This window comes from Lepisma saccharinum, chromosome 1 (assembly GCF_977018435.1).
Source record: "Lepisma saccharinum chromosome 1, izLepSacc3.1, whole genome shotgun sequence".
NCBI lineage: Eukaryota > Metazoa > Arthropoda > Insecta > Zygentoma > Lepismatidae > Lepisma > Lepisma saccharinum.
This window is the reverse complement of record NC_139229.1, coordinates 103,009,805-103,035,912: the sequence shown is the minus strand read 5'-3', so window position 1 is coordinate 103,035,912 and position 26,108 is coordinate 103,009,805. Positions and strand designations below refer to the sequence as shown.

The 26,108-nt window shown below is 36.6% G+C and overlaps 1 protein-coding gene across 2 annotated transcripts; it reads left to right on the top strand.

Moving 5' to 3' along the window:
* The first annotated feature begins 61 nt into the window (after positions 1-61).
* On the top strand, positions 62-26,108 carry LOC145998853 (DNA polymerase lambda-like). Of its 2 annotated transcripts, none has more exons than XM_083135529.1 (9): positions 62-153; positions 6,519-7,073; positions 9,230-9,412; positions 14,738-14,917; positions 17,645-17,773; positions 18,448-18,616; positions 20,477-20,568; positions 21,411-21,572; positions 22,892-26,108. In XM_083135529.1, exons 2-9 carry the CDS (start codon positions 6,549-6,551, stop codon positions 22,997-22,999), a joined length of 1,548 nt encoding a protein of 515 aa, XP_082991655.1. In that variant the 5' UTR covers positions 62-153; positions 6,519-6,548; the 3' UTR covers positions 23,000-26,108. The 2 variants fall into 2 exon arrangements, with proteins under 2 accessions (XP_082991655.1, XP_082991664.1); XM_083135538.1 differs by lacking the exon at positions 62-153 and adding an exon at positions 199-276.

The following is a 26,108-nucleotide window of genomic DNA, read 5'->3' as shown; positions in this document are numbered from 1 at the left end:
GTGGTTTATTACCATTTCACGTAAAAGTAAGTATGTGCATTTTTTTTGGTGCAGATGGCAACTCTTGTAAAACAAATGAAGTTTCAAAAAACATATGACAAGTGATTATTTGTGATATTCAATTGCTTTTTTTATTAAAATATTTGACTACCAGTAAGTAAATTAAAATTACGTTGGAAATAATTAATTGACAAATTAACTTGTCCAAAGTTGGTTCAATAATACTTTGTCAAAAGTTTAATCAGGACTATTGCGTTCATTAAAGAGATCATTCACGTAAAATACGATTCAGTATTCAATTACATTTATTTCTCTTCTCGGTAACAGTAGTATAAGCCGGAGACACATAAAACTCTGTTGTTTTCAAATAAAAATCATTGCTACTTACCTCATATGCATAGCGGAATATTTTTCAAGCTGGCCATAACTTTTTTTCCAAGAAAAACACGTTACTTTTAACATTATAATCATTTATTGGACGTTGCTAATTCGGCGGGCAAATCTTGACTCACGTTGTCTATCGTCAGCTGATATGCAGTATCGTCAGCTGATGTGCAGTGTTTCCAAACTTATGAACCGATAAATGCTGCACAAACTATTCACAAAAGGTTTTTAAGCGAAAATTGAGGCTAGACTCTACTTTACGTCCTTATCTGCATGGTGATTGCTTCTTTGCGTTCGCGGTGCGCGATCGTGGTGCGGCACCCGGCATCTCTTTGGGTAAGTACCTTTTTCTTTTTACACTTTCTGTTCACGATAGCCCTACTATCCATTCACGAGGTCGAGGTATGCCTACGAGGTTAGGTTAGGCCTGTTAGGTTAGGTTCCATTAGCACTCATTTCACCCCTAAATATGTGCTTCAGCATATAAAAAATACCTCAGTACGTTCAATTGCGCATATCCGGACAACATCGGTTTTTCTCGATATGAAATTTTTGCTCGCTTTGGGATTTACGTTGTTGAATTCCTTATAAAATAAGCTTTCCAACGATATATGACATGTATTCCTTAGGAAAAGGACGTAAACTAGAGTCTTACCTTTTATTGGAAAAAAAAAAACCCGCTCACACATCATCTTGTCAAACTTCCGCGTGGTTGCTACACTGTGAGGGGGTTACATAACCAAACGCACGGAACATTTGATTCACGTAGTCGACGGTAATGGCGGCACAAGCTATCGCACAACGGAGATGCATGATTGACGAAAAATACCTTATTTACAGGCAAAATACGTAGCACGATTATAAAAAAAAATATCTCCGGCTTCAGAAAGTCCTCAAGAACACAATTCCGTATGTACTTTCTCGTCTTTTCTCCTGTAAATTTTAAATCCGTCTCCGACTTATACTACTGTTACCAGTATGGTATTGTTCGTTGCGAATTCGCTTTCGTTACACACAATATGTCGGGCAAATCTTGACTCAAGTCGTCTATCGTCAGCTGATATGCAGTGCTTCCAAACTTATTAACCGAAAAATGCCGCACGAACTATTCACAGAAGGTTTTTAAGCAAAAATTGATCCACAAACCATTCACGGAAGGTTAGGTTAGGTTCAATTAGGTTAGGCAAACATAGAAAATTAAATTGGAAAAAAAAAAATCACAATGCAACCTTCACACGTCATCTTGTAAAACTACCGCATGGTTGCTACACTAATAGGGGGTTACATAATCGTACGCACGGAACATTTGATTTTTTGATTTGAAGTTAAAATTTTGGGTGCGTCAGCACTAAGGCTATTTTGCACCCATCACGTTATATAGGGTCCAGCCCCTTATCGTTACAAATCACAACTCTATCGTTGCATAACTAAAATCATAAAATATTAAAATGTTCTGACTTCTGTTAAAAGCTGAGGCTGTAAAGGGGCACTCAGCACACATAAGGACAAAAGAACAGGACAACACAAACAAAATTATACTGGCCATGGAGCCAGTCGCCAGAGCCTCGTTAGTCTTCAGTCCAGGGTGTACTAACGTGCAAGTGAGGTTGACATTTGGGTGTACTACGTGGAAGATCACCCCTTACACCCCGCATGGAACATTTGATTCACATAGTCGACGGTAATGGTGGCAAGAGCTATCGTGCATCAGAGATACATTTATCGAAAAACACATGATTTACCGGCCGAATAAGTTGAACGAAGGGAGAAAAATACTTCCACGAGCTTCCAAAAGTCTACAGAAACTCAGTTCCGTAAGTTGTTTCTCCTGTAAATTTGAAGAAAAGTGTTTTCACTATACCATACTGGGGCCTCCCCATGGTGCAGTGGTAGCGTCGTCGCCTTGTAATCAAGGGGTCCCGGGTTCGATACCCGGTGGAGGCACAAGTGGTTCGGATCCCACTTTAAACTGTAGGTCCAGTCCCGATTAGCCTTACTGTGCATAAAAGTGGACTTAAAAACAGCAGCTCAAAACTCAACTATACCATAGTGTTACCAAAATATGTTGTGGGTAAAGCGTGTCTCCCGCTGACCTATTATTAGCTGAAAAAAAGGTCGGAATTCTTCCGGCCTTGTCCCCACATAAGGTGGTTCTGGGGCTAACCCAGCCTCAAATAAGTGGATACCTGGGGGTAAAGGTGGCCAGAGCATGGTGCTGATCAGATCACCTCCAACATGGCTGAGATTGAGAATATGTGCCTTCATGGCATGGGGAACTTTGCCTTCTTTTACCTTGTAACCATAAAAATATAATTTATAATATTGATAAATATTACAGTAATGTGACTTATCTTGGTATACTTTCGAAGTTGAGCAGTTTGAACTTTGTTTAATCCATTATTAGTCTTTTTTTTTTTGTACTATTCCATAGAACAAGACCTCCAAGTATCATACAATTATATCCTTTCATTGAATGTAAATATAGAAATTTGTCCTTTTCCCTAGGAAGGACACAGTGGCCCCAACATAGGACAGGATGGAAACAACTCGTGTATTAAGAGAGACTGCCCCACAAAAGTCATTCTGTTCTAACTTGGAACATTACCAAAGATTTGTAAAAGATTAAAAAAATCACCCTTTAAGTTATAAAGTATTCTAATTTCATCAAAAATTACACAAAAATAAACTTACATGAGCACAGAGTAATGAAAGAAAAGAAAGTACTGCCAGCAAGCAATTATTTATTTATGTATCTTTTTTTGGTAATAGTTTCATACATCAGAGACACATTTCTTCAATTTTACCTAAGAAACTTCTTACGGAAATGAGTTTCTCCAAGGTTTACAACATTCGTTGAGGTATTTTCTTTCATCGTGGAGTACATTTGATCAGGAAATCATGTATTTTTTCAAGAGAAAAATCTCACCGACGCACAATTTCCATTGCTTTCACTTGCTTGCCCTACGACAACTGGATGCTGTGTGCATTTGGTGACGTAAGCCCCTGCCAGTGTTTCAGACCCCCTTTTTTTACTATGCTTGCCTAACGTAACCAAACCTAACCTTATCGGAAATGGTTCATGGGGCTATCCGTGAATGGTTCGTGGAGGTAATGGTCAGCTACCATGCATAATGGTTCGTGAGGCTATCTGTGAATGGTTCGTGGGGCTATCCGTGAATGGTTTGTGGGGCTATCCGTCAGCTACCCGTGCATAATGTACAATTTGCACAAGTGGCGAACACGATAGTAGGTATTTTTTGGTGAAGGATGTTTGAAACACTCCATGCCCACTACGGTAGTGAAGATATTTTTTTTTTGTGTAAAAAGCATAATGGCACCTTAAACTATGTTCCCAACACACAATTGGTAAGTACGAACCATGCGAAACACAAAATATCCGATTTTAATGTGTCTCCGATCTATGAAACTGGTATCCTTTTTTTCTGTAGACTCTTGATAGGGTTGCCAGATGTCCCGTATATACGGGATTGTTCCCTATTTTAAAGAAATGTCCCAGTATTCCAGAAAATGTTCTCGGGATGCCCATTTGGGTATGAATTTACAATACCGGAAGTATTTCCAATTGCTTTCAAACTCGGCATACTCATTAATTTTGGCCTCGTAATCACATATCTGCAGTTAAAAATTGGCGGTCACGTCTAGAAATTGCAAAACAACCTTGTCAATTACCGCTGTGATTCTCCATACACTAACATGGAAACTATATGAAGATGTCTTCCTTTCCGCACAACGGTCTTGCTACCACTGTTGCTCAAGTGTTGTCCAATAAGTGAAAGCGTTGATTTGCATGTGTGAGGTTTGCGTAAAGGTGGAAAACATGTTTGCCCCACCATTCACGGTAAGGTTAGGCAAGCATAGTTAAAATTAGGGGTCATCATAAACATAGTTTTGAAACGCTAATCATTGCAAAAAATAGTTGTTTTCTTCATAAATCAAGGGTTTTTACTCTGTTCACGGACTCACTTTTTTTTACTTATTTTGTAATTTATAGACGTGACCGCCAAATGTTAACTGCAGATTCGTGATTACGAGGCCAAAATTAGTGAGTATGCCGAATTTGAAAGCAATTGAAGATACTTCCGGTATTGTAAATTCGCTCCCCCATTTGTCCCATATTTAGCTAAAGAAATAACTAATTCAAATTTCAAAATCATTTTATGCCATATTTTCTATGATGACTGTTCAGTGGACCAAAGAACGAAATCTGCTGGACATAACGACAGTGGAAAGCATATTGCAAGTTCTAGTGAATAAGAATAAGTCATGCTCTGAATTTTACAGTAATGAATTGGAAAAATATGTTTTTTTTAAAGGATGCCCAGAGTTCACTCAAATATTAATATATTTTGCCAAAATGTTAAAAATTAGGGATTAATAATGCTTTAAACAGCAATTGATTTTGTAATGTTTAAAAATATTATAAAAAATAAATTTAACTATATCCATGTCTATATAATCTGTATGTCCCGTTTTTTTATATTAGAAATCTGGCAACCCTAACCCTTGATGAAATGTTATTGAAAGTGTCAGTTACAAGGATTGTTACAGATTTTTGTTTGACAGAAATGTGCAAGGGTAAAAAATTAATACTGATTTTCTAATGCCTTCTTCAGACTTTCCAAATAGTGGTAATGGTTCTAAATGTTTAATGATTTTCTGCAAGTTATATAGGTGCGCTAGGAAGTTCTTTAGAATGCTGGAAGCAGTTGTGGGAGTAAGTTCTAAGGTTGCGGAAACTAATTACCACTGCTATAAGCTTCACTAAGTATTATTTTCCATGAAAATTATGATTTGAAACGCAAACATGGATTCTTGATTTTTGGTTGTCTCGTAAACGAGTTTTCGTGGATTTTTATGTGAGGCTCAAAGGGCGAATTCATACCTAAAACTGGATGTTGTGGATCACGTATTTAAAGCATTTATGGATGTTATTTTAATGCTAAGAACCCCAAACTTTACCCACCTATTGTAACAATGAAAGGATTTATGGATATTTTATTAATGCTAAGAGCCCTAAACCTGACCATCCTAACCTAACAACGAAAGCATTTAGCGACGAATTACCCACCCCCCCCACCCCCATGTGAAGTGGATAGCAGCAGCAGTCCGTAAATGAATGATTGATCCAGAAAATGAAGTAAGTAATCACTAAGGCTTTGAAGTATGTGTTAACAGACATAATTAGAAATGGAACTGTGTTAAAAATGCTGTGCACCATGATAAATTCGGAAGTTAGCCCCAAGAAGTTTTAAACGTTAAAAAGGATTGATACCATCCTCCAGTCTTCCTGGTTTATTGTTTTAAGCCTTTTCCCTTTTGACTAAGGTTTTACACTTATTGGAAAGCCTAGGAAATGGGGCCAACATGCTGAGAATTTGAAAACATGCTTACCACTTGTAAGAACTTTTTAATATTTTTGTTTTTGATGAATACTGTGAGGTTTAATAGGAACTAGAATCAAAAGTGAATACTCCCCTTTATTTCTTCTGTTTTTTCACCACATTTTTCTTCTTAACAACCATCTCCTCTGTTACAGGTGGAAAAATAAAAGTGTACCTGTAAACACTGTCCTAAGTTAGGGAACCAATTTACTTTTCTTTGAAATGGTGAAATTTTAAAAGTTGGTGTTGGCATTGTTGCAAAACAGGGATTGGACCCTGTTTTCATTACTTGCCATTATATCACAATAGAACAACCAACCAACAACTTGTAACACACTGCAAGAGAGCTGCGCAACAACAAAATGTGTTAATAATTGCTTATTTAATTGAATATTATGTAATACTTATAATTTATGGATGGTTTAGAAATACAAATGAAAGAACAATCCTAGCTTCCTACCAATGATATGCACATGCAGGCAGTTTCTCAAGCTTAGTCTTCACAAGAGCAAAAACAAAAGAACTGCTTTGAGTCATATTAGGGTCACGTCCAAAGTTATTTCATATGACTATGAATTTTGTGGATGCTAATTTTTTCTCTTAAGTTTCACCATCACATACGTATGTGTGTATTTCTTGAGACACACTTACTCTAGTTGTATCTTATGGCTATGACACACGTGCATGCTCAAAACATTTAGAAAATACCTCTTACAATTTTGTTCATTTCAGATGGTTTCATAGTTACACCATAAATACAATATGTTCTCTGGGCTGCATGTACATGTTTTCCCAACCGGAATGGGAAAGAAGAGGCTGACATTATTTAATACTCAGATCAAAGAACATGGTGGGCAGCCTGTTGAAAAGTACAATCCATCAAATGAACTATTGACACACGTTGTTGTTGAAGATTCACTGGATGTTGATAAATGTTTTAAATTAATACGAGCAGATCAACTAGGAGAAAGTGTAAAAATAGTGAGGACTCTGTGGCTTAGCAAGTGTCTTAAGGAAACTTCACTTTGTGATACAGATGATTATGAACTAAAGAGAAAAGCCTCAACCGCTCGGTATCAGTATGACAGGGTAGCTATGAAACGTGGAATTGCAAACCTGAAACCAGTGGATTTTGATGGTGAGAAAGTGTCGAGTGATGTAGAAGCAAACCGATCTGATGATAGTAATTACTATAGTGACAGTGGAAGTACTAAGAGTTCACCAATCAAAGGAAACTATGTTGTAGAGAAATCTTTACCAAAAAAGTTAAGGAGGAATGATATTGAGGTAAGCTCAGAAATTACTGTTCAGTTGAAATTCGGTAACAATTAAAATTAGATTTTTTACTCCATATGCAAGAATAAATACAATACTATATTTTGTACTGTTTGATTTATGCCCTAATTCTTCACCTTTCACCTCCATGTTCTAGTAGTCTCCATATTTTGAAAGTGCGCTTTTTTTATCTTCAAATTATGTACTAGCATTCTTTCTGGGCAACTTCTGGAACATCTCTGTGTATGCAAATAATTAGCAAGGTTTGCGTAAATAACAGAAGTAACTTTATTCAAGGCATTTCGAAGGTTAAATGTTTTAACTTTGCAGATTGCCTTTGTAGTCCTATTCAAACACTAAATGCACGACGAAGAAAATAGGCAGCTGGGCAGAATTGCGCTGGTGCCACATATGGAAAAAGCAAAGTGAGAGCCGGACAAAAGTTGCTGGTTCCCATGCACTGTGTGCCAATGTCAACTGGGCTGCATTGCCTAGTTCGAGCAAATACTGTCAGTTTATATCATATGGATTACAAAGACCAACTCTACAACGAGATTTTTCATACTCTTAAACCTCCAAACACACGCGGTTGTGCTCCGACGTGGCAATGGCGTGTATTTCTGCTACCTGCCTAATTTCATGGCCATGCGTTTAGATTCGCAGAGGTGAAATTGTTTATTTTCTTCACTATTTTGACAGTTTAATGCATCTTTATGTTTTGCAATGTAATTCTTCTTAATCGTGTGCATTGTTTGCTGCACTTTTAGAATAGAACAAATTTATTCATCATTATGCATTTTTTACATGCAATAGATGTGTCAGTAGTTACGTTTAATTACATTTTCAGGTTGCCTAGTCAATTTATATGTACCTATTCACAAAAAGTTAAGATTAAATATAATAGAGACAGTATATTGATTAGATATATGGGTAGAATATACAAGCAAATAGTTAGCATGTGTGATAATTTAGCAAAAGGTTTGTATAAATAAGAAGTAAGTTATGTAAACAAGCACTACATTTCTTGAACTTACAACATTCAATACATTTACCTGGTATTTTTATCAAGCCAAAATCGTATCAAAAGTATAATTTATGTGACAAAAATATCATGTTGGAGCATTGAATTGTTGCCAATTCAGGAAATATAGCACTTTTTATGCAATATAATTAACTTTTTTTTTCAACATTACAAATCTTTTTCTCCATTAACTAACACAATGACTGTTGATTTATTACAGTTTTTACCATATATGGAAATCCAAGCATTAATAAGTTGTCTACTCATATCCATGAGTAGATCTCTCACTAATCACCACAAACATACATACTTGTTGACATCAATCTTCAAAGCTCTCTGAATTTGCATGTATGTGTACTGTGATGCCAGTATATCTGAAAACTTGGAAAACATGCAATACTAGCTTTTCTTCCACGTTGTTTCACCCCCTACTGTTTATCTCAAACTACAATGGTCTTTCCACCCTGTACTCTCAGGAAGCTTGCAGACTGAACAGGTGACAAGCAATATGTGTCACTTGGAAGCAAACCCTCGGTAATGAATGCAACTTTTCGACCAAAGTGATACGACAAGCAGCACACATCACTTGGACTGGCCCGCTTTCTCAATGGTGTGCATCATGTCACCTTTTTCTGTTGTTTGTACATGTGCAGTGAATGCTTGCTTATAGACTGAAGCAGCGTGTGTCGCTTCGGTGTGAACCGTGACTGTCAGTCTGGAATCTCCCTCGCATTCGACACAAGCCAGCCTCTGTAGCAGAGTGGTGAGCACAGCATGATATAAAGCCAGAGGTCCCAGGTTCGAATCTCAGCCTTGACATGGTGTTCTTTGTAAGTGTCCCTTCATCATATCATCACACATCCTCTTCGCGATTAGCCAAAAGTGGCAGAAATACGAAGTAAAATAAACCAAATCAAATCAGACATTTGACACAAGCACAACTGCTTCCAAGTCAGAGCTTGAAATATGGTGATGAATCAGTAATAATTTTGAGTGCAAAATAATGCTGTAGTGTAATGCCAACTTATGTAATACAATGTTCATGTTTTGTTGTTATTATTATTTAGAGATGAATTTAAGATTATATTGTAATAAGTAAGAGAACTTATGTCTGTGGATAAGAATATTGAAAGCAATTTATTTTCAGGGAAAATATGTTTGCTCACAGTCATCACACTCAGGAACAGTGAGTCATAATGAACATATAATACAAGAACTACAAAAACTTTGGGAAGCATATAAAAATGGTGGCGATCAGTGGCGCTGCTTTGGATATGAGAAAGCCATCAGTGCCATCAAGAGGTACAATAAACCAATTGAAAGTTTTGAGGTTAGTATGTAGATGTGTGTTTGTGTTCACATATCACACAATTTGCCAATGTAGTGCAACCTTGATTTTACATTTTAAAGGAAACCAAAGCAAAAAAAAACTGAAAATGCAGTAAATGTAAAATTTGGAAGAATTTCACAACATGTTGCTTTATTTTGGCCATGAAGATTGAGCATATATTGAAAATGTAAATTTTGGTGTTCCACTGTATAGCTATGTCTTGAACAAAAGCCAAGGCATTTTTATTTTGGTGCATTATTATTATTAAGAAATAATTTAATTCAAGAAGTAGTGTAAAACAGCTTATTCTCACACAGTAATGACATTAGCCATGCATGCAGATAACATACTGTAGTTTAAATTATGATCCTTCTGGGAATTGAACCCAGGGTCATTTCTTGTAAAGCAACCATGTTAACCACTGTATCAGAAATGCCCTTGGTGCTATTTGGGAAAGAAGCGCAGTACTAAGTACTAGTTCATATTTTATTCTGTTGAAAAATGTGTATAAGTGTTAGTAAACATTTTTCCAGTCTTCATTTACTCACAATGGTACATTGTGATCATTACAAAGAGCTGAGGATGGCCTGATGTGAAATGTTCGCTGATGCCGATAAAGTACTAATATAAAACTACTTCAATTTGTTTTCTTCTTTGCTTTATAAAACATTACATTTCAGGATACTTATTTTACAAAGCAGCTTCTTCCGTTCATGAAGTCTTCACAATGCTTCAAATTTAACAATTTCCTCCGACTGTTGACAAGAAAAGCTCACCAGATCAGGCAGCAAGAGCCCGGGGCACATCTGGCACTATGAACTCCCTCTGTTGTATTCTTCCTGTGTTATTCCTGCTCCACCGAAGAAGCTGAGAGAAACCAAGGGGGAAACCTGAAAATCGGAGCACGTGCTCCTTCCTAAAGAAACTGTCAACAGATGGCAGCAACTGTTAAATGTGCGGTTAGCTGCAGAGGCACATTTTTTAATTTTTTTTTTTTTTTGCTATTCCCAAGTATTTTATTTTTCGTTTCCTTTAGCTTTTGTATTGGAGAAAAGTAAGCAGTATTTAATATATGTACAGGGTGGTTCAATAAGTCACTTAACACCCTCAGTACAAGGCCACTGCGGCATGGAATTTGAAATTGGCAATGACCAATCGTTATTTGGCCAAGGGGGAACCGCATTGACGCCACCCACACGGTCGGCGGCCATCTTGATGTCCGCCATCTTGATGTCCGCCATCTTGAATTCAACTTCAGAATTTTAAATGGGAAGGGGGTCGTGCGACTTATCAAAATGGGCTAGAATTTTACGAGAAATGCAATGGTGAAGGTTTTTTCGACGTATCTTTAACCAGTAAAAAGTTATGACTGAATTCTTGTACCAATTTGCTCCTTTTCGAGGTGTTAGAAAAATGCCTTAAAATTTGTTTAGCGCTTCGGTAATGCATCGAGATCAAAGTGACGTCTATGGAGAGACGTTCACATGCCATTGCACATTATTTTAATCGGATATATTCATGAAGAGCTGTGCATTATGAATGGTTGTCGCGAACAATTTACAGTGTGACGCTTCCATTGAATTAAAAGTCCTTCACAGTGACAAGGCTAATGTTTATGTTGATAAGGAAGTTCATAAACAGAATATGTGACCCTTGTCATCTGATAACTAACTTTGGACAAAAACTGGTTCATAACGTTCCCATAAGTGTTCTGGTGTTCTTCCCTATTGAAAAAACTCTGTAAAAAGTACCTTCTTCCATAAGCAAGGATGAAAAAAACTGTTTATTTAACAAATCCAAGTAGCCCTAAGCATTTAAGGTTCCGTTGATGGAAAATTGACTAACCAATCGTGTTCCACACAGCACGCCACACCATTAACTTACCAACACTAACCATTCAGCTTTGATCTGTCGAAAATGGGTTATCAGATAAAAATCATCGAATATTCTGTTTATGAACTTCCTTATGAACATAAACATTAGCCTTGTCACTGTGAAGGACTTTTAATTCAATGGAAGCGTCACACTGTAAATTGTTCGCGACAACCATTCATAATGCACAGCTCTTCATGGATGTATCCAATTAAAATAATGTGCAATGGCATGCGAACGTCTCTCCATAGACGTCACTTTGATCTCAATGCATTACCGAAGCGCTAAACAAATTTTAAGGCATTTTTCTAAAACCTCGAAAAGGAGCAAATTGGTACAAGAATTCAGTCATAACTTTTTACTGGTTAAAGATACGTCGAAAAAACCTTCACCATTGCATTTCTTGTGAAATTCTAGCCCATTTTGATATGTCGCACAACCCCCTTCCCATTTAAAATTCTGTAGTTGAATTCAAGATGGCGGACATCAAGATGGCCGCCGACCGTGTGGGTGGCGTCAATGTGGTTCCCCCTTGGCCTGAAACGATTGGTCATCACCATTTCCATGTTGCGCGCTGCAGTGGCCTTGTACTGAGGGTGTTAAGTGACTTATTGAGCCACCCTGTATAATGCAAGCACTGTTTGCATTTTTATAATAATTCCTAAGATCTTCGAATCTTTTGCCTAATATCTTTCCTTTCCAATCCATTTTGCCAAAAATTAAGGCTGCAAACTTCCTCAACGACTCCATTGCAAAAAGTTGTCGCACATCCAAAGCCTTGCTGTTCCATGGCGAAGGTTTTCATTTCAAACACTATATCACCTAAATGAGCAGATTTACACTTACATCGACATTTTAAATGTGTTGCTTAAACCTTTAGATAATGTAGACGAGTCCAAAAGAAAGAAGACGAAGAGACAGCTAGTGGAAAATAATATTTATCTTGGTACACATGTAATCAAGTATGGATAAATATCCATAATATTTTTATTGAAAAGAAATTATAATTGTTATGAACTCCTACAGGTAAACTTTAAAACAATAGTTTTAAGTATCGCAAATTGCAATTCGCATCATGAAGTTTGAGGATTGCCAGACTTATACCAATGAATATAGGAAAGCTGCTGTGAAATTACAAATAGCTATTGAAACTGAAAATAATAATATAAGGTGTACAACTTTGCTTCCGCTGTTTTCCGACAGGTGGCAACAACAGGAAGTAGCGGTCGAAAGAAGCAGATCGCAGACGTCACGCAGTTAGCTTGGACCTCTGTCAAGATAACCCCAGTCAAACATTAGTCGAGTGGTGTGTGCATCGTGAAGTTGTTCGCGATTGAAAATGTCAGTGTACGAGCCAAATTCTCGCCATTTGCGAGAGGTTCTACTTTTTTGTTTCAATATGAAGAAAACTGCGGCTGAGGTTCATCGAATGCTCTCCACTACGTATGGTGAGGACGCTATAAGTGAGAGAACCTGTCGTGAGTGTTTTCAACGCTTCAAGAACGGTGACTTTAACGTCGAAGACCGGCATAGTGGTGGAAGACAGAAAGTTTTCGAAGATGCAGAATTGTAGACATTGCTGAGTGAAGACTCGCGTCAAACTCAAGAAGAATTGGCACGATCATTGGGAGTGACACAGCAAGCCATTTCAAAAGTGATTTTGCAGCATGACAACGCACGACCCCACGTTGCCAAAGTGGTGAAAACGTACTTGGAAACATTAAGATGGGACGTCCTACCCCACCCGCCTTATTCTCCAGACATCGCTCCCTCTGATTATCACCTGTTTAGATCAATGGCTCATGAACTGGCTGACCAACACTTCCGATCTTATGAAGAAGTCAAAAAGTGGATCGATTCGTGGATCGCCTCCAAAGATGAACAATTTTTTAGACGCGGCATTCGTACGCTGCCCGAAAGATGGGAGAAAGTAGTGGCCAGCAATGGACAATACTTTGAATAATGCCTGGGTAAGCGATGTTTTTCATTACAGCGTCATATTTTTATGGAAAAACGGCGGAAGCAAAGTTGTACACCTTGTAATTCGTTGGTATCATGGTTAGTGGATGTGGTGGCGGGGTTAATTCTTAGGAATAGGTAAAATAATTTCCAACACTAAATAAGGAGAGAAGAAGGCATTTCAGTAATTCAAACTGTTGACCTTAGTAATTTTTCCTTGTTTTTGAGGGTATTGACAAGCAGGGGGGGGGGTGTTAAGCGGAAACGATAAATCGAAACAGTGGTGCCGATTAGGGGGGTGAGGGGGGCCGTTGATCCCCACTTTTTTCCCCACACTATGCTAAACCTTATGTACAAAGGGAAATATGCTGTCTTTGCCCTCCTCAGTTTTGGCTCCTTGCCCCCCCCCCCCACCCCCTGGTTCTGGAACTCAATCACCACCACTGAATTGAAATAAATGAAAATTGACTTTTGCTTCGTAAATGGATTTTTGCTGGGTGCTCTGGCAGAGTGGCTAGCACAATGCAAAGTCCCAGGCTCGTATTCTTCATAAAACATGCATTATTATATTCATATTTCTTGTTTTACTTTATTTTATTATTTTTTCCTTGTACTCTACAATTTGTTAACTGTTTTGTATGCTCACTTAATCAGTGTTGCTCACATTTAGCATTTTATTTTCTATGTATTTGTAGCCCATCTCTGTGGGGGGGGGGGTACAATTTTTTCTTAATTTAGGCTGGGTGTGAGCACCCAACGATTTACTTCACATGACACAATTGCTAGCAACTAGCAAAATTTTCACGAAGCATTCCCTCAGTTGTCCTATTGTCACCATGTTAAACCATAGGATCATCCCCCCAGCTAACATTTTCCACTTCAGGCACTGTTGGTACTGATAACTGATAGTCTGTATTTTTAAAACAAAACTGTACATGTTTCATGTCAACTTTGAATTGCTCATTCATCTCTTTATTAATGCATGTAAGCAACTGTCTTGCCTTTGAAAACAAACTGCTTTTCTTCATAATAATAACAAAATTGCTGAAGTTTGTACTAAGTTAAAGGTATTTATAGAAATGCCACATCAGTAAAATTATAGTCAATTTTACTTATACACTGATATATCTATTTAAATAAGTGCTCTCGGGTTACCAGCCAGGTTAATTTGACATTAGCATCCAACGTTTCGAGCACATATTGAATTGTCTCATCATTCCCTGATGATGCAAGCGATGAATGCGCTCAAAATGTTGGACACTAATGTCAAATTATCCGAGCTAGTAACCCGAAAACATTTGTTCGAATCACTTCACCAGGAAAGCTACCATTTCTACTTTTCATACATCTGTATCGGCTGGTAATGATTATAACGTAAGCATACTTAAGTCTTCTTACACTGATGCCAAAGCATCTAATGTCCATGTTAAAAATCTATTTGCAGTGTTCAATATAGTTTTAGGGTAATTGCTGATAATTATTTCTATTTTTCAGGAGGCAAAGGCAATACGTGGAGTAGGAGAAAAGATGGCGATGAAAGTTATGGAAATAATTGAAGTTGGGCAATTACGTAAGGTAGAAGAAATATGCAGCAGTGAGAAAGCCCAAGTCTTGGATCTGTTTAACAAAGTTTGGGGAGCAGGACCTACTACCGCTGAACATTGGTACCAGCAAGTACGTATCAGTGTGTGTCCTGCATGTAATAGAAGTTATTAACCACACACATATAATCATAAAGCTGCCTCAGTGTGCAATATGTTGAGTGCTTCTCTCGTTATTGCTTCACCATAGAGTTATGGGTTCAAGTCCAGTTGTATTCATGACTGTACCTTCGTTTATCTGATGCTGGGAGGAGTGTAGTAAATATAATACAGCCGGCTTCCGTGATGAGCATCACAAGCTACAAAGCCAGAGATTCCAGATTCGAACCCTGGATAAGGCACAGATGTATCATTATATGCATTCCATCATTCATCCTCATATATATATGGATAATAGCAAGGAGGGCCAAAAGGGCTAAGTAAAAATCAAAGAAGGTAAAAGGAAACACTCACCAGACAGTAGAAAAATTCAAAATTTTCACTAACTTCATAGCATCATCGGTGTGAGAAGAAATATACGGAACCGGTTCCGTCTCACACCGATGATGCTATGAAATTAGTGAAAATTTTGAATTTTTCTACTGTCCGGTGAGTGTTTCCTTTTACCTTCTTTGATTGTTTTATATATATATATATATATATATATATATATATATAATGGATAAAAGCAAGGAGGGCCAAAAGGGCTAAGTAAAAATCAAATAAGGTAAAAGGAAACACTCACCGGACAGTAGGAAAATTCAAAATTTTCGCTAATTTATAGCATCATCGGTGTGAGAAGAAACAGAAGACGGAACTGTTTCTTCTCACACCGATGATGCTATAAATTAGCGAAAATTTTGAATTTTCCTACTGTCCGGTGAGTGTTTCCTTTTACCTTATTTGATTTATATATATATATATATATATATATATATATATATATATATATATATATATATATATATATATATATATATATATATATATATAAAGTCCCGCACCGTGGCCATGCCATCTAATGCTTTGGGCTTCCGCTACTGGATACGCAGGTTTGAGTCTCTTTTTCTTCTGAGATTTCGGCCTGTGTATGGAACCATTGACCACCCACCATCATGAAGAAATTGGGGATGTACGGAAGATTAGCATAACCTGGTCACTGAAACCTACAACAATGAAAGAAGGGGGGGGGGGGTTGTCATGCTGACCACACATCATCCCGTAACAGGTTGAATAATCTCCCACTTTGGCAGGTGGGAATGAGGCCAGCAGTCGGTAGGTGGGCCCTGGCCCTCATGGGATGTTGCGCCACAGGTTATGTTGTATAAATAAAAATGTCTGTACCAGAGATATTCATCTTCTTTTGCTCTGCTCTGACTCTGCCAGCTTTTCATCAATTGATGTAGGGTACCATGTTCTAACCTGGTGGTAATCACCTGCCTTCACATTTTCTGTGTCTTCATGGCACAGTTCAAAGCATATAGGACCATTTTATTGTATTCGAAATATTTTCCTGAATAACATAAAAATAATATTGTGTTAAAATTGTATTTAATGAACTGCACTATAATACCTATAAGTTTTTGTATAACTTCATTGTAAAATGATGCCACTTACAATGCAAACCATTTTACCTTGTTTCCATCATGGAACCACTTGTGAGCAAGGAAGTGTCATGGACACAATTTCATGAAGAAGTGACTGAAATGTGTTGAAAATGCAGGGTAATGCAAATACATAATGGCAAATCTTTAATCTTCTCTTCAACTGCATGCATCAAATCTTCATGTACCACAGACAGCTTGGTAACATTGAAACACTCATACCATGTTTTCCACACACCTCACAAAGTTGGCAATGAATTTCAACCATTTTCATGTTCCTCACATTTAAGAAATGCTTCACAGATGGCATTTTACATGCAGCAGACTTCTATATTTGCTTCAATATTATAAACATACAGTACAGTGCATAAACACCATTGAATACGTGCAAATGATGGCTATGCCATGCCTTTTCAAAGAATCAACACACTTGCCACACATGTGCACCAACATGACTGCAGCACTGCGTAAGCAATATTTTAAAATGGAACTTATGTGCAGGCTCGTAGCCAGAATTTTATTTGGGGGTTATATTGCAACTTATTATACAAGATGTTTAATCCTGCTAATGAAGTAAAATGAATTACCACTATACACTATGTAAATTAGACATTTCCCCCTCCCCTTTTGGCTATGTGCCTGATTATGAGGATATCTCCTGGACTTAGTTACATGATAATACAAGTGGATAATCATATGCATTTTGCTTGAAAAGGTTTTTGAGTCTATTCTTGGATAATATAGTATAATCAGGACTCCACCTGCAGTTTAAAGTGGAAACCAGATCACTAGAAACATGCATATTTTGTTTTTGAAAGGTGTGAGAATAATTTTCCTACCATGTTTGGTGGCGAAATGAATTGAAAATTGAAATAAACCCTTGAACATGAAATTTAAAGTTTGTTTAGTGTCACAAGTTGGGATTTTAACATTGAAGTAGCATTTTACATACCACTTTTGATCCCAAAATGTGCCCAGTTTTTGTACCGAAATCTTGATCTTTAATTCACCAAAAATATATGGCTCTGATAATGGGACCTGGGATTACAACATTAGACATTACATTAGTCGAGTCTGTCTGTAATTTGCTTTAAATAGTCGGTAAGAGAAATATGTACATGCTCACCAAAGGCTCTTGAAAGTATGTAGTTGATTGTTTCTCTTGTCCATAAAACACTCTGTACATAACACAAAATAATGTTAAATTTACCTCATAGGGTTTTCGAAGTCTTGAAGATCTTTCAACTAAGGCCAATTTAACAAAACAACAAAAAATTGGTTTGAAGCATTTTGATGATATTCAGGATAGAATGCCAAGGAAAGAAGCGGAAGACATAGGTTCAGTGGTAAGTAGAGAACATTTCAAGAAGTTTCTGCACATTATTGTATCTTATTAAAAATTAACATAATGTCTTAAATTTTTTCAGATTATAAGTTAACATGTCATTATAATGTGAAAAATATTGTTGATGTTAATTTATTTTTATTTTACATTGCTTTCTGCTACTTTCAACTAATTGTCATGAACAAGATAATGCTGATTAGATGAAGTAGAGAACGTGAGAATCAAATGGTCAGAACAGAACATCTCAGAGTGGATTATGCTATCTGTGATTTCAAGGCCTCAGAGCCTCGTTTGCCTGCAACAAATTCAGTTCGCATGGTGTACTATGTGGAAGTGAGATGAGGTTTGAGTACCTATCCAGAAAGACACTCCTTACTCCACCTCCATTACTCCATTGTTAATGTTAGAATCAATTGTGACTTTAAGTCTGTAGATTTGCCATTTTTCTTTAGTGAAAATATACAAAATGAAAATTGACTGCTGCTTAATAATTGTATGAATTTTACTGATATAATTTTTTTTAGCATTAGTAACATGTGCCAACTGTGGGGAATACTTTGCATCCACCCCAAAATTGTATTAAGTCAAGCTCCCCCTGCCCTCCAAGTTGACACCCCTGGCATTAGAATACAAAATGTGTTAATAACAACTATCACAAGGCTATTTTTTTCCTAGGTCAAAGCTGCTGCACAGAGTATCGATCCTGGCTTCAAAGTTGTCATTTGTGGTTCGTGCAGAAGAGGAAAACTTACATGTGGGGATATAGATGTTTTAATCACCCACCCTGATGGGAAATCACATGAGACTGTGTTGTTTCAATTACATAAGCAATTGAAAGAAACAGGTATGGAGCCATTTTAATCACATTGTATGTGATGTATTATGAATCACTGTACTAATTTCTAAATTACAAAATTCAATATGAAAGTTCATCTGAAGATATTTTCTATCGAGCATTTAATTTTGATGTGCTATTAATAGTTTTTTGAGATAGATACCATGAAATTTGAGCAAATGAAAAACCTGAACCCTTGCTAGTGCAGTGTGATTAATGTTATAAGCAACAGCATTAACGGGATGTGGTGTGGCTGCACTGGGGGTTCATGCTTGATTTAATTTGTTCTTATCAATATAAAGGTCCTGGCTTTGTAATTGAAATATCTAAATATGCAGCATCGTCTTCTAAGCCAATACTGCAGTCTCTTGCATGCATTAAAGAAGTAATGAGTAGGGACGTGAAGTTTTAGTTTTATTTTTCCCTAAATTTTGGTATTATTTTTTACTTCAATTCAGTGTTATTTTTCACGGTTTAAAGCAAATTTTGGTGTTATTAATTGACGTCACTCAAAATACCTACTCAAAAAAAAATAAATAACATAACAACCGAATGTACTACAAACCCAAAGAGATTCTTCACATTACTAAATTCAAGAAAACAAAGCCCACGTATACCTAAAGAAATTGTTCATAATACTGATATTGCTAGTGGAGAAGAAAGCCGAACTTTTCAATGCTTTTTTACATGAGAGATTCTCCCCTCTCTCAGTTTCCGACTCTCTCCCCCACTTAAATGCTGTCTGTCCTCACACACTATCTTCAATCAAAACGTTCCCCCAAGGAAGTAAAATACCTTCTCGCTTCATTGCCCCTCCGCCAGTCCCTAGGTCCAGATGAAATCCACACAATATTCCTGCATAAAACTGCTGACTCCTTGGCTCTTCCCTTGTCTGCCTTACTCAACAAATGTTTCTCTAAGGGTGTGTTTCCGAAAAACTTCAAATGGGCCAACATTGTGCCCATTCACAAAACTGGAGATAAAAAATGTGTAAAATCCTATAGATCAATCTCACTTCTATCGCCACTTTCAATTATTTGTGAAAAAATCATCAAAAATAGGTTACTTCAGTTTACGTCACCGTATATCAATAGAGCACAACATGGTTTTCTTCCAGGCAGCTCTTGCCTTACAAATCTTTCCATCTTACTTTCGCATGCTGCTATTGATACTAACTCCCAACTTGACACTATATATTTGAATTTTTTTCCTGTAGTTTACGGTTATTACAAGCATAAGAAAAACAGTTTTTTGTTGTGACGTTTCAGGAGAACACATGCTCCCTTCATCAGACATTTATGAGTCAAAATGAAAATAAATAAATAAATAAATGTTTTGCAACATAGGGAAACTTTTTCCATGAACGACCCTCGTACATATCTCAAATGAATGGTAAGAAAACAGCTACATTTTTGGAAAGTTGCTGCATCTTAAAATCTGTTCCCTAATGATGGTGATTGTTAAATATGATGTCTTCTATATTTTTTCACCTTTCACCCTATGCACAGTGCTTGAGGGAAAAGTTTGCTCAGGGTATATTTCATATCAGTAGCCTTGATATTAGTTCTGGATCATTTTTAATTTTTATCAAAGCCTGCCTTGTATACACTTTTTGAATTATCTGTATAAAATTGGAAACACCATCTTAATTTTAATTCATTCTGTTAGCAAAAAAAATAATTAAAAATCATGTACTTTCAGTCTAACAAATCTACTTATAGTAGATTATGTGACTAACATTGACTGCCGTAAAACATGTGTGTACCCATCTTGAACTGTAAGTGAATTGTTCACAGTGGTGAGAGCTCAAGCTACTTAGTTTTCCTTTTGACTCAATTAAGTTCTTTATCTATTCTTTTTTTTTTTCAGGGTTCCTTACAGATGATCTGGTTTATAACCAAGTGAATGGAGCTCAAAAGAAATATTTAGGTGTTTGCAAACTTCCAGGAGAGAACAGAAGGGTAAATAGGCTTAAAAAAAATTCTTAGCAAAATGTGTTGATGGTTAACTGTAATTATTTTCATTGTACTAAATGTGTGGCATTAGCATCCATTAGATTACCTCAGAAAATATTCAAAGCAAGGCTAAATTCAGTATTATGATAATGATATTCATGATTATGAACAAATATAATTGAACCGTTATTTTAAATTTTTCTGCTTTATACGGTTTCCTATTCTGAGCCCAAGAAAGCTAAATGTTATGAAAAATTCCCAAATTATACATCTTTAGGGACACACTCCGAAAAATGTATAATCAATGTTGCACTGTATACAGTGGAACCCCGATTTTGCGTTCCCGGATTTTACATTTTCCCATATTATATGTTCAATCTTGATGGTCCCAACATAGCTAACTGGTGTAAAATTTTCCTCGATTTTTCATTTCTTCGCAAGTTAATTTCTTTTAGCTTGATCCCCTGAAAATACAGAAAATTAAGATTCCACTGCATGCCAATTTTGTCCAGCAAATGCTGATCTGGCTTGTTGCATGAGGTATATTGCAATATGATGATGTAACTAACCCTTTACTATGCATGCACCCTTCTTAAGCATGTTAAATGAGGACCATATTGAAATAAGTCTTGAAACTTTCCAGGTGTGCAATATTTTCATGTATATCCTGCTACAATCCAAATATGGTACAGTGTCAGATCGATGCTTTGTTTCATTTGAATGATAACATTAGTTATAGAACAACAGTTATTTAGAGAGTTCCACATACTATGTAAATATTATTAGATCAGCAAAGGCATAACTTGTATAAGTCTGTAATTGGATTTTTTTTTATATCTGCTTTTCAGCATAGAAGGATTGATATCATTACTGCTCCACATCCTGAATATATTCCTGCCTTAATGCACTTCACTGGGTCAGGGCATTTTAACCGATCTATGAGGCTTTTAGCTTCAAGGAAAGGCATGAGTTTAAGTGAGCATGCCCTTCGAGGTGGAATTGTTAGACAGGTGAGTCTCTTTGGCTGTTTGGTTTCTTAGTTATCTCTACTCGTTATGAGGGGTTCTGAAAAAAATAATAATAAGGGTGTGCGTGAGGAGATATTGAGTGTGGATAAATCACTGGAGAAGTTTGCAGAATATTTTTGATTTGTTGGGGTCTGTACTCTTCGGAGGATGCAGTTTTTTTCTTTCTTTTTGAAGGTTTTTGTGATGAAAGACACAGGAATGGTGAAGGTAGTGATATTCACCCAGTTGTTATACAATTGTATATTGCTATGTATCACAAAGCCACACTTAAGAATTCATTGCTGCATGTAGTATAGTCAGCGGCGAAGATAATAAGAGGCAAACTGTCCATCAGCACTTTCATTCAGTCTCTTTTCCGCAATGTGAAGTTCAAAAGGTGAAGCAAATTTTCAATTAGGAGTGGATAACTCCTGCTCCAAATATAAGTATAATTTCAATCATTAAAACTATGAAGAATGCAGCAGAAAAAAGGTACAGAAAATTTACGTTCTGTTATCTTCACTTCTTATTGTAAGTCCACAGAAAGACTAATCGGGACTGAACCAACAGTTTAAAGTGGTATCCGAACCACTACCTCCACCGGGTATCATACCGGAGACTCCTTGATTACACGGAAACTACATTACCACTACACCATCGGGGAGGCCTGATTGAACAAGGCAAGACCATTTTACTCAGAGTTGTGTTTATACATGCAGTTTTCTTCCTTTTAAGGTAAAAAACAAAATAAGAAAATTTGACCTGGACAAACAGGATGTACAGTAGCTCAAAATATCCAAAAATGAGCGCATAACTGATTGGAGGGTGTTTTTTTTTTAAATTTTGATTGAAATACTGTTTTGTTCTCACAATATGTATTAGTGGCAGAATCTTTATCTCTAACTGAGACCTCTTGCAGCTTTTTTAGCTTCATTGTTACCCTGGATGTACCATATTAAAAAAAATACTATCTGGTTTTTAAGAAATCTCATAATCAGACAAAATTAATTCATCCAAAAACCTTGATGGGCTCTCCATAAAAATAGAATCCACAGGAGATCAATTTTCAACACATCCCCTGGTTTCTGCTGGAACAGGAAGAGGTCAACCAAGAAGGCGTGGGAACCGCCTTGTACTCTACTGTTTCGTTTTTATTGTTGTTATTTTCTTGCTGTTTCTGTTTCAGTAAAGAATGGTCATTCAGTACTGTATCAAACTTTAGGTAAAATAAAATAAATGTCTAATTTCATATGAAATCAACCAGTAAAATGTATACATATGTAGGTATATGTATGTATAATTGCATGCCTTGGATTTTTCAGGGGAGGGACAAATTGACAGAAGGCTACATTATTCCAACACCTACTGAAGAGTCAGTGTTTGAGGAGTTGGGTTTAACATATAGACCACCAGAGGAAAGAGATCACTAAATGCTTTTAAATATTATTCACCAAGTTACGATTTTATTAATGATATTTTTCTTGCAAGTACAATATTTTACAAAATGTCTCTTATGGTTGTAATTTTCATTACTATTTTTTATTACTCTTGTTATATTGTGATTATCATAAGGAGTTAAAATTTTATAATTATAAGTCATAATGTAAATAATTTTAAAGTTATTTTTATTCATGTTATACTTTTTGCCATTGATTCCAGTATTTTGTACCTAACACACTGTTGTGATTTCTCTTTTTGCCAATACCTTATATAAATGTTACTTGATAAAAATGCAACTTTTAAAGATATTAATTTAATATGTACATCATATGGAATATATTTTTTTAATCTTGCACATAATAAATATTGCATTATTCAATTTTGACATATTTTTATGTTCCCTTGTGAGTATACCGTGGAACTGAGATCATACATTTTTCAAGGAACTGTAGCTGATAAACTTACGAGGAAAATGTTTAATTTGGGGTTCATTCATCTTTTAATTAGTGACATTCCCTTGTAAATTTTCTTAAAATTTCTTTCCTCAATGTGTGATTGATAATTTTCCTTTTCTTATCTTCAAATGGTAGTTTTAACAAGAAATTTGGATTTCACTCAGGTGCTTTTGGATGTTAATTTAAAACCAGCATAAATAGACTTATGGATGTCAGTAAAATACACTAATATTAATAGTAATATGTGCTCATGTACAGCTTAAAGTTGAAACAGAATGCATTTAAGTGAACCTTGATTTTATGTTTTTCTGGGGACTAAGCTGAAAAAAATTTAAACGTTAGAAAATATATACTCTGGGATTTTTTTTTAAAAAAATCACATTTTTCTTACTAGAAACCACCAAGACTGAATGTATGATCTAGTAAAATCTAGGAATGTAAAATTGAGGTTCCATTGTTGTAATTTTATAAATTACCAGTTTTGAGTAGATCTATTTGCATGTACAACAAAATTATCCATATTTTAGCACAGGAAAAACTGTTCAAATGTAAAAATTTTATATGGTACATCTTAGGATAGGCTTTGAGAGCATAATTGACTTATTTTGACAAGAGTATGAATGTTTAAAGTTGCATTTTTTGTAAGGTCTTTGTTTGTTGCCTTAAATTTAGACTGAAAATGTCAAATTACATGTAAGCTCGTGTTATAAAAGTGCAGTTCCTCTCATTTATTATTGCTTATTTGATGAATTTGTGAAGCACCAGAAGTGAGAATATGTTAGTGTTTTGCCTGTGTTATGACAATTACTTTTGTCACCAGTCTTTTTTGTAGTCTATGTGAGTGTATTTTAGAAATTCGTAAATACTGTAACAACTTTCTGTTGCCAGTTGTGCTTTTTGGCTTTTCTTGGATTTTCGGTTCTAGACGGCGAGGGTAGGAAAACAATACCAACTTGTGGAATTTTTGACACTAAGGGTGACTTTTACTTGTCCAGCGATAGGAAGAACGTCCAATTTGCCGACCGAGGGGGAGTTCTTTCGCAACATGTGTCAGGACTGCTCTGTTTTTTTTCTTCACCCCCAAACCCCCCAAGTGGACCACTGTCCAGCATTTTTTCTAAGCTAACGAACTTCGAGGTGGTTAATTTTTTGAAGTTTCAAGTTTTCCTTAAATACCACTGGACTCCAGAGGACCGACACAGTTTAGCTTTTTGACCGCATCGTGTTAATTGTCATGAGTGTGTGATCACAGTGACAGTGCCAGGAGGCCGTGTTAATTACGTGTTTCACGTGCTCCAGTTATTTTTTCCCCTTTTTGTAAGGAGGGACAGCGAATGAACATGGACGACTGAAAACTACGAGAGGGAGGGGACCCTCGGGTTTTCGATTACTGCTGCCGCAACTCTTGCTTAACGACGTGACGCCTGAAGTCAAGAGAACAGCACCACGACGCTTGTATAATGATGCCTGAGATGAAAGCCACGCCGCATCGACAGCTCGCATTGCCAACCCTGGTGAGAGACGACTGTACGACAACATCGACGCCAGTGAGACGGATGCTACGCTGAGAAAAGGAGAAGAAAGAGAGAGATGAAACGACGTCAGCCCTTAGACGACCCGATGCCCTGCGTATCGCCGAACGGCCATTGAAGCCACGATCGGATTCAACGCCCCGAGCAGACAGATGGAACCGGGGTGCTTTTTTTCGCCCATCCTCGTAGCTGCGATGGAAAAGGAAGAAAAATGAATGTTACATTGAAGTACGCCAAAGAGACAGTTTTCACCCGCCACGAGGGCTGACTTGCATAGCCACAGTGCCACGAGTGTCGTCGGGATGCTGGAACGAGAACCGTTGACATCAGCGAGGACCACGCCGCCATTGAGTCGGTATAGTATTCGCCAGTTATCTCTTTATGTGTGAGAGTGAACATTTGTCCACCTATGTCACCACTGTTCGTCATAAGACAAAGCGAGATGAAATCGAACAATGTTGCCTGCAATTACTAATTATTTTGGCCAATCCAATCAAAAGTTCTATAAATGTAAAAGAACTATGATTTGTTATTGTTTTTCCTATCCTCGCGCTGAGTATTTATATGATTAATTATAGGTTTGTTTTAACTTTTACCATGCTCTTTGATATATAGGTATTAGAAAACTAGGTACTAAATAGTATAGCCGACTTAATCATTTTTTAATATATCCTAATTTATATTACCGTCGTTATTATTATCAGAAATCATGTATTTGTAATCAAGTTAATTTCCTCTTGTCATTCATTTAGTGTATGCTTATTCTCTTTGCATGGTAGTGCCTCAACAAGTGTAATGTCGATTATTATGTACTTTTGGAAACTATGACGCCACCTAGCTAATCGCATCTCGTATGTGACAGACCGCTGGCCCCGCGTGTTTACATTGAAAGCAAGCTTAATTGGCTAATAGAAATCTCAAATGTTCGAAGGTACACGGGAGATAAACCAAAGAGGCGATTTGATATTTTATCATGTAATGGTATCTTGTAATGGTATCTGCAGCATGAGTGTGAGAGTGCATGATTGAATGAGAGTGAGGGGATATGTAATGTGTTATATTATCATTGTTGTGTTATTTTTACCAAATACACATATATATTCGTTATCCTA

Bases quoted from the DNA above. Each gene is read 5' to 3' on its own strand.
- LOC145998853 (XM_083135529.1), top strand. From the start codon at position 6,549: ATGTTCTCTGGGCTGCATGTACATGTTTTCCCAACCGGAATGGGAAAG. The intron at 9,413-14,737 runs GTTAGTATGTAG...TCTATTTTTCAG, and splicing joins AACCAATTGAAAGTTTTGAG to GAGGCAAAGGCAATACGTGG. The intron at 14,918-17,644 runs GTACGTATCAGT...TTTACCTCATAG, and splicing joins CTGAACATTGGTACCAGCAA to GGTTTTCGAAGTCTTGAAGA.